The sequence below is a fragment of the Sminthopsis crassicaudata genome, chromosome 2 (assembly GCF_048593235.1).
Source record: "Sminthopsis crassicaudata isolate SCR6 chromosome 2, ASM4859323v1, whole genome shotgun sequence".
NCBI classification, from domain to species: domain Eukaryota; kingdom Metazoa; phylum Chordata; class Mammalia; order Dasyuromorphia; family Dasyuridae; genus Sminthopsis; species Sminthopsis crassicaudata.
Window position 1 is genome coordinate 22,685,239 of NC_133618.1, and position 13,741 is coordinate 22,698,979.

At 36.0% G+C, this 13,741-nt stretch overlaps 1 protein-coding gene across 1 annotated transcript in view; it reads right to left on the reverse strand.

Moving 5' to 3' along the window:
- Window positions 1-13,741, reverse strand: part of CTNNA2 (catenin alpha 2) — a 1,514,496-nt gene that overhangs the window by 43,839 nt on the left and 1,456,916 nt on the right. Inside the window, 2 exon segments of the mRNA XM_074285480.1 lie at window positions 6,261-6,395; window positions 12,585-12,690. Of these exon segments, the coding sequence (XP_074141581.1) occupies window positions 6,261-6,395; window positions 12,585-12,690 (241 nt within the window).

Sequence of the window (13,741 nt, forward strand, 5' to 3'; positions counted from 1 at the left end):
ATTTCCATCACTTTACCATCGTTCTTGAGGCTTTCTTCTTACTCCCACCCAAAATACAAACAACTGAAGAATTTTGCTTTTTTTTTCCCCCTAATACATGACTCTCATTTTTATAGCCTTGTCTTCATTCATATTTCAGCTTCCCTAGGTCAAATCCTCATATCTCTTACATTGACCGTCACAATAACATGTTCATTCATTCACTCATTCATTCATTCATAAACACAAAAGAGAAAGGATTCCAAACAAGGGAAGTATTCTATGCAAAGGCAAGGAAGTACAAGATAGTTTACATATGTGGTGAACAATCAAAAGCATGATTTAACTAGAATAATTACTGGGATGTTGGACAATTACTGATTTCATACACCTGGACAAAAACTTCTGGGTAGACTTGGAGAGCTTATAATCACATAAGGTGTGTATGTACATATACAGGTTTTATAGACATATCTTATTACATAATTCAAAAGTCAAATATTGATTATTTGAGAATTATCTGTGACTTTAGTTTTAATGTTATGTGTGAGCCCTTGTCTTGGCTTTGACATTAATTTATGATATTACTTGAAGCAGCTCACTTTTACTCATTGGGCCTCAATTTTCTCATCTGTAAAATGAGGATTTTGCACTCCTAATACGCCTTACAGCTCCAGGTTTATGATCCTATGGGCTGAAAAGTTATTGCATCTCCATAGGTGGAAAGAGTACCTAATTTGACAAAGAGCAGACTCTTGAAGCAGAAAAGTAGGAAGATGATCCAGCAGGACAGAAAAAAGTATCTGCTTACTTTAATTTTTTTTTCTATTATGATAAGGACAGAAATAGCCTGAAGTGTCATCTCATTCCAGAATCCCAGAAATTGCATGTTTAAATGGACTTTTGTAGTTGTTTTCAACCGTCTTCCCTTTGATCAAGTCTCCCCTCTACATTATCCTTTACAAGAGCTATTCAGCTCCTGTATGAAGATCTCCATTGTCAAAGCAGACCATTCCACTTTGGAACAGATCTAATTTTAAAAAAAATCCTTACATGAAGCTTAAGTGTGCCAACTTGAAACTTCAATGTCCTGCTCCTTGTTTTGCTCCTTAGAAATGGGGGAGAGGGAGAGTTGATCTTTTCATGAAACTCTTGAGGTAATTAAAAACATCTTTCATGTCTCTGTGAATTCAGGCTAAATTTTAGCATTTCTGTCAATCAAATCCTTAATCCTCTCAACATTCTGATTGTTCTCTTCTGGAGACTCTAGTGTGTTGATGTCTTCCCAGTTTTGGAAATTAAATTTAGGATTAAATATAATATATACTATGTGACTTTGGGAGTTTATAGCAAAACTAAACTTTATTTAGAGTATTATATCAATAGTGCATCAAAAGGACCTATTTAGGCTTTGGGGGAAATCCCTTTGTCACACTGCAGAGTTCTACTGTACCCATCATGCATGTTAATTTTCTAGAAAAACAATTTTGGGTGCAGAGAAGTCAGTGAACCCCCTGATAACACCAGAGTCAAAAAACTAGGCTGATACTGATGTCTAAGGCAACTTGTCATGGAATAAAAGAGATTGATTGGAAATGGAATAGGATGAGAGAGAAAGAGAGAGAGAGACAGAGAGACAGACACAGAGACAAAGACAAAGACAGGCAGTGAGAAAGGAAGAATACAGAGATGATTAAAGTACACATATGACAGGGAATGCGATTTGAATTATTACTGGTGTTTTCAAAAAAACTGTTGAATTAGTGTATTAGCCATGAGGATAATTTGCCTTTTGGTCTTTTCTTTTTGCTCCTAACTAGTTCCATGGTGGTTAAAAAGTGAATCACTTATGAGAAACATTCTTTTTACTTTTAAAGATGAGGAAAATGAAGTTCAGAGAAGGTAATTAATTTATCAAAAGTAATACTGCAAGTCGTGACAGAGGTGAGCTCCCACCCAGAAATTCTAACTCTGAGACCAGAACTATCTTTGTAACTGTCACACTATTTGTCTTAGGCAAGAACCAGGGCTTGGCAGTGGAATATTTTCAAAGTGGATTTCTTTGACCAAATGAAGTACACAGCCTTTTGAAGTATCATGGAACAATCAGTTTCTTAATTTCCCGTGCTAAAATAACACAGACTAGTCTTTCAACTTTGTGTCTCCAGACCACCTTAAAAGATTTTGCAGAATCTAAAATCACTTTTAAGCTTAATTCTATGATTCTGCTTTATCAAAACCTCCTTTAGAACACAATGCATTTGAACACAAATTGAAAAAATAAAGCCATTTGAGTTTTAATGTGAAAGGTGGACTTGCTTTCTCAATATTAATAATTCTTTAAGAATATAATTCACCAAAGTGAGGGAGAGGGAAGGAAAATGAATGCCTTCCCCAAGTGTTAAAGACCATCCAGTGCCAAGCAGTTGCAGATTTACAGTGGTGAATATTTTCCCCACTTGCAGTTCTCCACACTAGTAAAATCTAAAACCCACATGGCAGAGATAGGAGATAAATACTCAAAAACACCTACATTTATGCATATATGTATTCTTGGGTACATACATGTATATATGTGTGTGCAGGTGTGTGTTCAGGTGTGTATTCACAATATCATCTTTGTAGGGAACTTTAAAAATTGGAAAATCCAAGCTAGTAGTTATTACTACTTAAAAGCTTCATTTCCTGGGTCACTGAGCATTTCAACGAGCTGGTTAGAGTCATAGAATTAGTATATATCAGAGTCAGGTCTGAAACTCAAGTCATCACGTTTTCTAGGCCAGACTTCAAGTTGCTCATCTTCTCACATAGACAGTGTCCCAAGAGTCAATGCAGTCTTAAGCTATTAAAACTTAAAATTATACTAATACTTTGGGGATGTTCTGTCTATATAACTGTATGAAACATATATATATATATATACACACATATATATATACATATATATATACAAAACATATATATATATATATATACACATATATATACATATATATACACATATATACATATATATGTATATATATATATGTTTAGATACATATATATGCATGCATACATACATGCGACCCAAGGTCTTTCAGCTATTCCATTCTGAGATATGACAGAACTTAGTAGTATGGCTTCTTTCCAGTATAGAAACTTTCTCTTCTGCTAAGATCAGTTGTGCCCACATTTGTGAGCACAGATACACGGACACACACCCGCATGCACACAGAGTCCTATAAACTGAACCTATTCAGGGAGTTTTCTTTGTGTATAATGACAAACTTTATATTATTACCTGGAAATTCTTTTTTAAAACACCATCCTCACTTCTTTCCCAACGAAGAGAAGGAAAAAAAGAAGGTAGGATAGGAAGAGACAGAAAGAGAGAGATACACAGAGAGAGACAGAGACACACAGAGATTCAGAAAGAGAGAGACAGACAGACAGAAAGACTAAGAGACCGAGAGATCAAGAAACAGAGACAAAGAAACAGAAAGAGACAGATAGACAGACAGATAGTTTTCAATGTCCTCATACACACTTGTTTTTAATATATAGTGTTTTAAACATATACACATATGTATACATAAAAGATACAAGTCTTTCAAAAGAAAGAAGAAATGTCCTATATTCCACACACTTAAAATTATTTACTAGACAGAAATGCATCATATATAGGGACACAAATTTAGAGTTGGAAGTTAAGGTTTTTGGCTTTGGGTTTGAAAGTTAATACCATGTTTTCTCAATAAGACAGGCATCATCTGGAAACAGGGGGTCCCAAATGTCTTGGGCTTGGCAGAGAGCATTAGGCTATACCAAACAATTTCCTGAAGAAATTTCAAACCATATTATTTTCAGCCCTGAAGCATGGCTTTGAATCCTCACTGAATAGATACACAGGAAAAGGTATAAAGATTTTAGCCAACATTTGCAGCTGCAAACATGAACTACGGTGCATCTCCTTAAAAATCTGGCAGGATAATCATCAATCCAGGACAAAAAGGGAGGGAACCCCCAAATATAATTTAAGCCTGAAGTACAGGAGTATTTTCACGGCAAAAAAAGGGTTGATATTATGATATTGTTTTCTCTAATTTGTGAACCTCATGTTCTTGTCTCCTTTTGCCTTTCAGAAGATAATCAGGTATAGTGGCCAGAGAGGTACTTAGGGGACTGATTGGCTTAGCCAATGAAGAATAAGATAGGAGCAGAAATATGAAGAGAAAAGCAGTCTACAGATTCCAGTTAGGCACTCAAGAGCAATCTTGCTTTGCCAAAAGAAAACAAAACAAAACAAAAACAAAAAAACAAAAAAAAAGAGCAATGAGACTAAAGAACAGCTTTTTTTTGTTGTTGTTGTGACTACATGACATGTTACATACCATGAAGAAGTCCTGGATCTCTGAACAATTCCTCTAGGAGAAATCATTATCTGTAACTTCATACAACACACCTCAAAGAAAGGGACCCCACCAGCACCGGCTTCTGTGTCCCTGGATATATCTTCAAAACTAACAGTGCAAAGGATGAAAGCCACTGATGGGTTGGGACTACATCTAAATGAGGAACAGACAATGGAGATGAGGCTTTGGAAGCAGTGACTGCTAACAATGATGCGCCAGAGAAAATGATGGCAAGCATTTCTGCCCAGAAAGCTTTGTGAAGGATGAAGCTGTGGAGTCTGAGATTTACAAAGATGCATCGTGCATCCATGTTTAAAAAAAAACAAAAAAATAAATCAAAAAAGAAGACATTGGATAGAGGGGTTTAAAGCACATATGACACAGTGAACCAAAAGCACTCAGTTCCACAACTGTTTTGTACAGATGGATGAGAAAAGCTGTATGGCATGGAGAATGGTACCATCAAGGCAGAAGAGAAGAATAGAAGCATGGCGACTGGAATGCAACAGCATTGCTTACAAGCAAGAGTTTGGAGGGGAAAGACCTCTGGGTGGGGGAGGAGGGCACAATGCAAGACAGATTAGGGCTTTGCAGTGAAAGATTTTCAAGTTGGATTTCTTTGACCAGGTAAAGAAGTGGAGAATCTTTTGGGACTAGCACAGAACAGCCAATTTCTTAGGCTCCCTTGCTAGGACAGCATAAAGTAGGCTTTCAAGATGGTGTCTCCAGGCCAGCCCGGTCATTTTGTTTCATTATTACCTTCTTTGAGAATAAAATCATTCATGAACTGAAGCATCTGGAATCACATGGGCTTTTGTTTTTCTCCATCATAGTTGAAAAAACTTGCCTGAGGATTGAATCATGGTGAAATTCCTGAAAAGGGGCTTTACAAAGAATTGGGGTTTGTGACCAATCCAATCCTCATAAGCCATCCACCATCTTGAAAATGTTGTATCATGAGTAATGTCACACATTTAAAATGGCGTCATTGCAGTTGGCTGGGAGAAGGGTGGGAAGAAATTAAGGTTGCTGGAGCCACATTTTGGAATTTGCATACAAATCACAATGACCAGCAAGTTGTGGACTTGGAAGTTGCCTTTATTTCCCAGAGTCTGAGTCCGGGATGAGGGTGGGGGAGGAAGACAGGGGCAAGAAACCCAACACCTCCATATGGAAATCCTGCCAAGAAATACTGCATGTACTAAATATTCCTTGAATTTTCCATGTTGATTCATGAGATGGAAATGGACCAGATGATTAGAGTTCCATGGCAAAAAGGAAAAAAAAAAGGAATAACTGAGCAAAGAAAATGTAATTGTTAGTGTTTGACAGCTATGTTAGTTTCTTTTTGGCAACAGCACGTCTTCTAGGTCTTAGGTCATTGATAAACCTAGTATGCATTGGAACCTGAGTGAACCTGTTATTTTCATCATCTTTAAGACAACACAAGCCCCCATGTAGAGGTCCTGGCTCTTGTACAGAAGATGCAAATTTCTAATGCTAAGAAAGGGAAGTAGACTTACAATGAGTAAATATACAAAAGCCCCAAATAATTACAATAGTCACAGCTTGGCAATGAGTTTTCAGACTATGAAATTAGTTTTCTTGTGAAGAATGGAGATTTTACAAGGCTAGTATAAACATAGGGTAATTGGAAAATCAAATTGCTCTTCACCAGTTATTGTGAGGTCTGGAATAATGGCGATAACATTTTAAAAAAGCATCCCTATGTATGAATCACTGGTGTTTGAGTTGTTGTCTACTTCTTCTATTTTAATGATTTATTATTATTATTATTTTTGAAACAGTACTGTTGCCAAGAATGGTTCCCTTACAAGTGCTACTATAGCGGGACCTTTAAACTATGACATCCAAATACCAGCTTACCCCTGATACAATAAGCTCTCCGCCCAAGTTCTGTACTTCTGCCTTGACCTTGCTGCAGATATTAAGCTGGTGGCAATACAAGGCAATTCGTTGAAGGTAGGCTAATAAATCCTGTTTGCACGCAGAATCGGGGCACTGAAAATTAAAACAAAAAAATATGGCATTCTCAATTATATATTATCTTCTATAGCACCCGTTATATCAAATCTCACATTTGGACATGATTTAGTGTCTATTCTATATTAGCAAAACACTACCCACCAATCCCCTTTAGATGGGAGGTAATGGTTGAGAATTATTCTTTCGGCTTCTGTGGAATTTCACGAATTAAAATATGAAGATATCCCAGAAAGCCCCTATTGATAGCATCTGTAAATAATTAATTACACTCTTTCTGAGTTGCCTTTGCACAGTAAAGACAGCTAAGTAATCTCAGAGGCTATTTTGTGGAGAACTCCATTCAGCTTTCATGAAGCAGAGGAGTCTATTGACGCATAACACCCAGCCATTCTCCCCTGGAAGGAAATCATTTATGGTAATCTGTATGCTGCATTAAAGAATATGATTTCAAGTTGCTGCTTTAATAAGACGACGAAGCAATTTATTTCCTTTGCTTGTCTAAGCTAAGTATCATTCTTATTATAGCATGCCTTTCTCCATTTTGGACTCATTGTGAATCTCAAAATTAGAAGGACCTATTCAAGGCCCTTAAATGTAAGAGGCTTGGAGATAATTTATAACCAATACAAGTGGAAATGTTCCTAGAACAATTCATCCAGAGTCAATTGAAATGAACTAAGGATAGTAAGACACAATTGTTCACCTTGCCTATTATATGACCAGCTAGGAAAATGGAGTCACTATTTTCAATGGTCAAAGGGATGTCCTGGCCTCCAACAATTATTTCCCTTCCTCAGTAGAGTGTGTCTTTGCCTAGTTATCTCACTCATGGTTCTCTAAGAATCCTCATGTGAGATGCTTTGTTATAGGTCTTCATAGCTATGGACTTCAGAGATCTGGGAGTTTCAAAATGAAGTCCTTGGGCACTGGAAATTTTAGATTCAATTTGATATTTCACTAACACAATCATCAGGCATCTTGGAAAAATACTATCCAACACTATACAAAATACTATTCAAAAAAATACTATTTAAGGTCAATCACAGTAGCCTTTGGCAGAAGATTATGTGTATGAGAACTTGTGAAACACGGGAAACCTAAATGAAGTCCTAGGAAAGTGTTTCTCAAGCCTTGAGAAGTTCAACAGCTTCTCTCTGTATAATTTAAACTTATGATTTGGACACCACCATATTTTCTCTTTCAATACAAAAAGGGAAAGAGGATTTAAGGAGGTCACAGAGTTTAACCTACTCTCTGCATGGCTGTTACTAACATGCCTTCTTCTATGTTATTGCATCTATCAAGAAAGAATCCCAGAGAGACCATTTCTCCTTCCTGCAACTATTTAATACTGTAATATTTATCTGACTCCTGAGACCCATGTACTGAAAAGAATTAACTTTAAAATGATATCTCTCCAGAGAGCTGACAAAGCTTTCAATACAAATACCTTGGAGCAAATTAAACTGGAAGGCCTATCTCCTTGGAACAGTAATTAAAAATGCAACAGTCCATAAAAAGTTTATATTGCATGCATATCTTGAAACTTCGGGAAAACATTTTCCAGCTATAGAAAGGCATCTGCTGGTGGCTTCCCCAGCTTTGTTCATTGTCAGCTGTTCAGCTGAAGCTCATCCAGAGAAATTTAAAATGCAAAAAGCAAGTGTCCCCAAGCGGAACACCTCTACACTCACTCAAATCCCCACAATGCTTTAAAGAAGTTCAGATCTGAGAACAACAGAAATGGCAAGTCACTTTCTAGTGGTTATTTCCACAATGAGGAGGGGGAAAAAAAGCAAGGAAGGGTGTCTCGTTTCAACATTTCGGTTTCTTTTCAAAGAAATCCTACTCTTGTTACACCATTCTCTTTTACAAAGTTCATCTTCCTCCTGAGCCAGTTCAACTCAATATTATTCTTGATTTCTTGGCTTCCTTATACTATTACTGGTCATACATTGCCAAATCTCAATGCTGGATTTCTACTACCATTCTATTATCTTTGCTCCTCTCCCATAATACTGAAAAAACGAGGAAATTACAAAACAGTAATGACTGGGTTCACTGCAATCCTATTACTCTTCTTGAAATGATTTTTTTAGCCCATTCGCCACAATAGCTGATCCAAATCTTCACTTTTCTCCTCAAGCTTATGACACAATTCTTTTCTTCTGCCCTTTCAAATGAGACCCTCATTTCACACTCTGCTGGGAAAAAAATGAGGGAATTTTTTTTGAGTTGTTTCTTCTCCTTTTTTCCTCATCTCAGATCCTCTTAACATCCCTTCCTCCTCCAACACTCCATATTCTGAAGAACATCCTTCTCTATGCCCATTTATATAAACCTTTGATCCCATTTACTCCCATCTTCTCAATCATATTACCTCCCACTATTTTTGCTGTCCTCTATCATCCCATTACCTTACTCTAACTTAATTCTAATTATACTTAATTGAGTGAAAACTCAGGTAAGGTTTGATAACAAATTTGTATTAAATCCTGAGTATTTAGAAATGTCTTCCTATTCTGTTCAGTATCATAGAAGAAGAACAATCTCCATGAAATATAAATTTTAGAACCAGGAGATATTCTTACCCAGTTACTTTCCAAATAAAAGTCTCCCTTGTATACTGAGCTGGAGTACAGCCACCTGTTTCCTCCAGTTTCACTTTAGCATTTGCAATGCAATTTGTGTTGAATATGACATTTATTTCAGAGTATTTTAAATGTGCTCATCCTACCTTCCCATTTTGAGTTTAAGACTCTTCCAGGAAGGGATAATAATTAAGATATCCTTCAAATATGAAATCTCTAAGACTCAAGATATTGATTCCCAGAGGTTTTGTTCTCAGTATACACTAAAAAGTTGGTGTTTCCTGGAATTATTTGAAGATTTCCCTTAAAGAAATTTACATGAATCTCTGTGTTACATGGTCATAGATTTTATTTCGAATTAAGAGTTATCTGTTTTGAACCTTCTAATTTTAAAGATCAAGGAATTAAGGGCAGTTAGATGGTGCAGTGGATAAAGTGCCAGCCCTCAAGGAAATAGGAGGACCTGAGTTCAAATCTGATTTCACTCACTTAAGCTGCTTGACCCTGGGCAACTTAACCCTAGTTGTCTGAGGAAAAAAAACAATATGAAGAAATTAAATCCTAAGAGATATGAAGTGCCTTACTTAAAGGTATACTATTCTAGTATGAGAATTTATTTTATTTTCTCCTATCATTTCAACATCTGACTCTTCATGAATCAATTTGTAGTTTTCTTGACAAACATACTGGAGGACTTTGCTATTTCTTTCTCCAGCTAATTCTGCCATATAAAAAATTGAGGCAAAAAGAGTTAAGTGACTTTTCCAAGATCACACAATTTACATGTGGCTGAGGTTAGATTAAAATTTAAATTTCTTATTCCAAGACAAGTGCTTTGTGCTTTTGCACCACTGTGCCATTCAGGTGCCCCATGACAGATTTTATGAAGTTCAAATTACAGTTACTTTTATTATCTAGACATCAGTTATTTGAAAGCCTTAGATACACACAGCACAGTTGAGAAGTAAGCAAAAAGCTGGGATAACAATCTTCTTGGAAGCTTAAAAAAATAATAGTATCACAGATTTAATTGTAGAAGTGGCCTTAACCACCTAGCTTAAGCTCCATGTTTTAAAGATCTTAAAAGTCTGATAATTTATAGCACTTGAAAGTGCTTTACAGGTATTATTTTATTTGATCTTTACAACCTAACAGTAATCCCTATTATCTCAATGTATAAATGAGAAGGAAACTGAGGTAGAATGGGACCAAGTCACTTGTTCAGGATTCCACTAGCTCTAAGGATCTGAGGTAGGATCTGAATTCAGGGTTTGCCAAGTGCAAATCCAGTGCTCAGTACACTCTGTGATTATATTGCCTAAAACTGATAAAACTATGACAAAGAGAGTAGGCAATCTGTCCACGATTATATAGGTAAGAAGGGATAAAGCTGAAATTTGAACTCATGTCCACTCTCTACAAAAATAATATGATTTCTTTCCCCATTTTACACTTTACACATAAGAAAACCCATTAGCATGACCTCATATGTGTTTTTTAGCCATACAAGCTATAGAGCAAAGGTTGGAATGATTATATGTAGCTTAAAAGGTCATTCTCATGGTCATTGTCCGTGTGTGTGTGTGTGTGTGTGTGTGTGTGTGTGTGTGTGTGTGAATGGGGATGGAGAAGTACTGAATCTCTTAAGCAAGTAGTTGTTTACTAAGTAGCTTCCAAAATATGTTAACTTTATAATGAGAGTCAACTAAAATGAAAAATTCATCCTATTGGGGATGGAGGAGAGCCATTTTGTTTGGCTCAAACAGTATTGTAGTTATCCCTTTCACATTGAGGGTTAGAGGTACAGCATCTAGTGTGATATAAAATCAGTGTAAAAAGTTTTGGGCCCTCTTGTCATACTAGAGAAAAAATCTTATTATATTTTCTTTAATGGGATGTTTACAATATCTTACTGTGAAATTTGAATTTAATTTGGTCATGGGCTCTGTTTCATCTGCTTATCTTTGTATGGAATATGTGGCTTTCATAAAATTCCTCCAAAATCCCCATTTATTTCCTTATAATGACCTGTGATATAAAGAAACTGTTGTGGGGAAAGTTGTAATGTGAAAGGGATAACTCAACTTACTCCAGAATCTCCTGAGGGAATTACTGGATGACAATCCAGTAAAATTACTTTTCCCAAGATGACATCGAGTTATACAGTAGGGATTCACTTACACTATCCTCTGATAAAGTTAATAGGAGAATAGACTGGTTCTTGTCCCCAAGGGATTAAATTTTTTAAATATCCATTTATCTGAAGAGCTAACATGAGTAAATTCCCATTTCTCATCAAGGCCAAATCAACAAAAGATTGCTAAATTGGACTCAACTGGAAGAGGGAAAGTCAGAACACAAAATAAACCTGCATATATTTGGCAGTAGACTCACTGATCCATTGCTAAAATGGAAGCCATCTAAATGTTACATTACTGTTGGGTATGGCAAATCCAAAGTCAGTAGAGCAGAGTTCTCAGGGAAATTCATGGACAAGGGTGGTTCCAAATTTCTCATTTAGGGAAGCAGGGACAACGAAAGGAGAAAAGAAGATTTCACTTATGGTATTAATTTTTATATATTAAGTAACTTAAGAAAGGCAAGGCAGTATAATATATAGCCTTCAAGCCAGGAAAAAATGGCTTTTATTGCTATTTTCTGAGATCTACTGATTAGGTGATCCTAGATAATTCACCTTACTTCTCAAAAATAAACACCAATTTACTTTGAAAGATACAGATTCTTCATGGAAATTTACTGACACCAATGCAATCATTGGTCTCATCCATTTAAAATGGAAAGCATCATGGAATAAGAGATAGTGAGTAAGCCTTAGAGTCAGGAATACCTAGATTCAAATCTTGCTTCTGCCACATGATAACTGGGTTACTCTGGGCAAGTTACTTTATAATTTAGTATTGACACAAGTGTCTTAAAACAACAAGCTGCCCCAAAATAATGCTCCCAATTTTGTATTAGTAGAGGTAAAATTTTTACATCAATAAAATTTTTCTAAATCAATATAATTTCAAGTTCTGCTTTAAAAAATAAATGAATTCTAGTAAGTAGACCTGGGAGATTTGAGTTCAAAACCTGTCTCTGATATATTTTGACTAGGAAACTTTGGTTGTATTACTTTCTCCATGCACCAGGAAGCAGGGCTCAAAGAACTGTAACTCTACAATCTAGATGAGTGACCTGTATTTGAGAATCCCCAAATGCATGAAATCACCAAAGAAATATAAAGAAGGACAGTTTTCCTGTCTGATTTTTTAAAAGAAAGTAGTTGGATTTTTCTTTTTTTTTAAATCAAGGCAGCTTGAAGAAACTCTGTTGTTCATGACTAGAAACTTCATGCTTATGAGGTCATAGAGGTGGTTTTTAATTGGTGTACATTCTGAACTTTATTAACACAAGTTATATGGACTCTTCTCTGAGTTAAATCTACCTTTCCCACCATTACAGGGCCCGGGGTGAGGAAAAGGTACATAAAATGTTTGCCAAGTCCCACACTTCATTCTTTAAAAACATTTATTGGTGCATAAAACCTCAGAGTTCAATTGCTCATTAGAGTCTACTCAGAGGAGTGTCTGGTTCTCCCCAATTAGATTACCTGGTCAGCCACAGCCCGGGCTAATTTGTCCATTCGTGAACCAGCTTCAGCAATTTTCTTGGCTGCGTTAATAACATCAGAAGTGTTTTTCAATGGGCCCTTCCCTCTGAAAGAATACAGGATATGAGAATTAATATCTAAGCAGAAGCAGATTTAAAAATTAAAAACATGGATTTTTCAAATTAAGATTAAAAGATGATAAAATAAATTAAAACAACACTGACATACACACACTGTCACATCACTCTCTAAAATTTATCTCCATGTTTTTATTTTCTGAGTTTACCAAGTCTTTCCTTTCTTAACGACAACAAAAATTAAAATAATTATAATAGATAATTATAGAATATTCTCAAATTTGCAAAGGGTTTTAACTATTAATTGCGTTATACTTCCAAACAGCCCTGAGTGGAATAGTTCCAGATGAGAAAGCTTAGGCTTAGCATGTCAGATGGGGAAGTATGTGTTGGAATGATATTTTCACACAATCATCCTGACTCCATGTTATAAGGTGACAGATTTAGAATTTGATGAGATTTCAACAACCATCTTGTCTGGCTCCCCCTTTGTCCAATTTAGTGACTTGACTAGGGTCCTTCAACTACTGAGTGTCACAAGCTGGGTTGCACAACTAGTAAGAGCCTGATACAAAATCCAAACTCACGTCTTCCTAACTCCAAGAATAGTATGCTATTTGCTGTGATACTTAGCTGCTATTTTGCTTAGAGAAATTAGATGTGGAATTTTGTTTCCCAGGTAATACCATCTAGGTGTAGCTGAGCATCTTAGGTTATTTGAATATAAAACCTAGAACGTATTTACTTCTGACAGCTCTACAAGCTAGAGTAGCTCTGACTTAGGAGCCTAAAATTATAAAAGATCATCTGTTCACCTTTCTCCAAAGGTAGCTAAGCAACTTGAGGCAGCATAATCTAAGAAAAATACATTCAAATGCCACTTTTTGTACTTTTGCTACAGCTCTTCTTTTTATGTCTATCAAGTGTTATTTATAAGATACTACTATGGAATACAAAACCAAATCCTATTAGCCATGGCTCAAACATGATGTGAAGAAAATCATGTTTTCTGAGCAATGCAGGCAGAATTCATGGTGTGTGGTAAATAATCATTCCAATCAACACTCATTAAGATTTGTT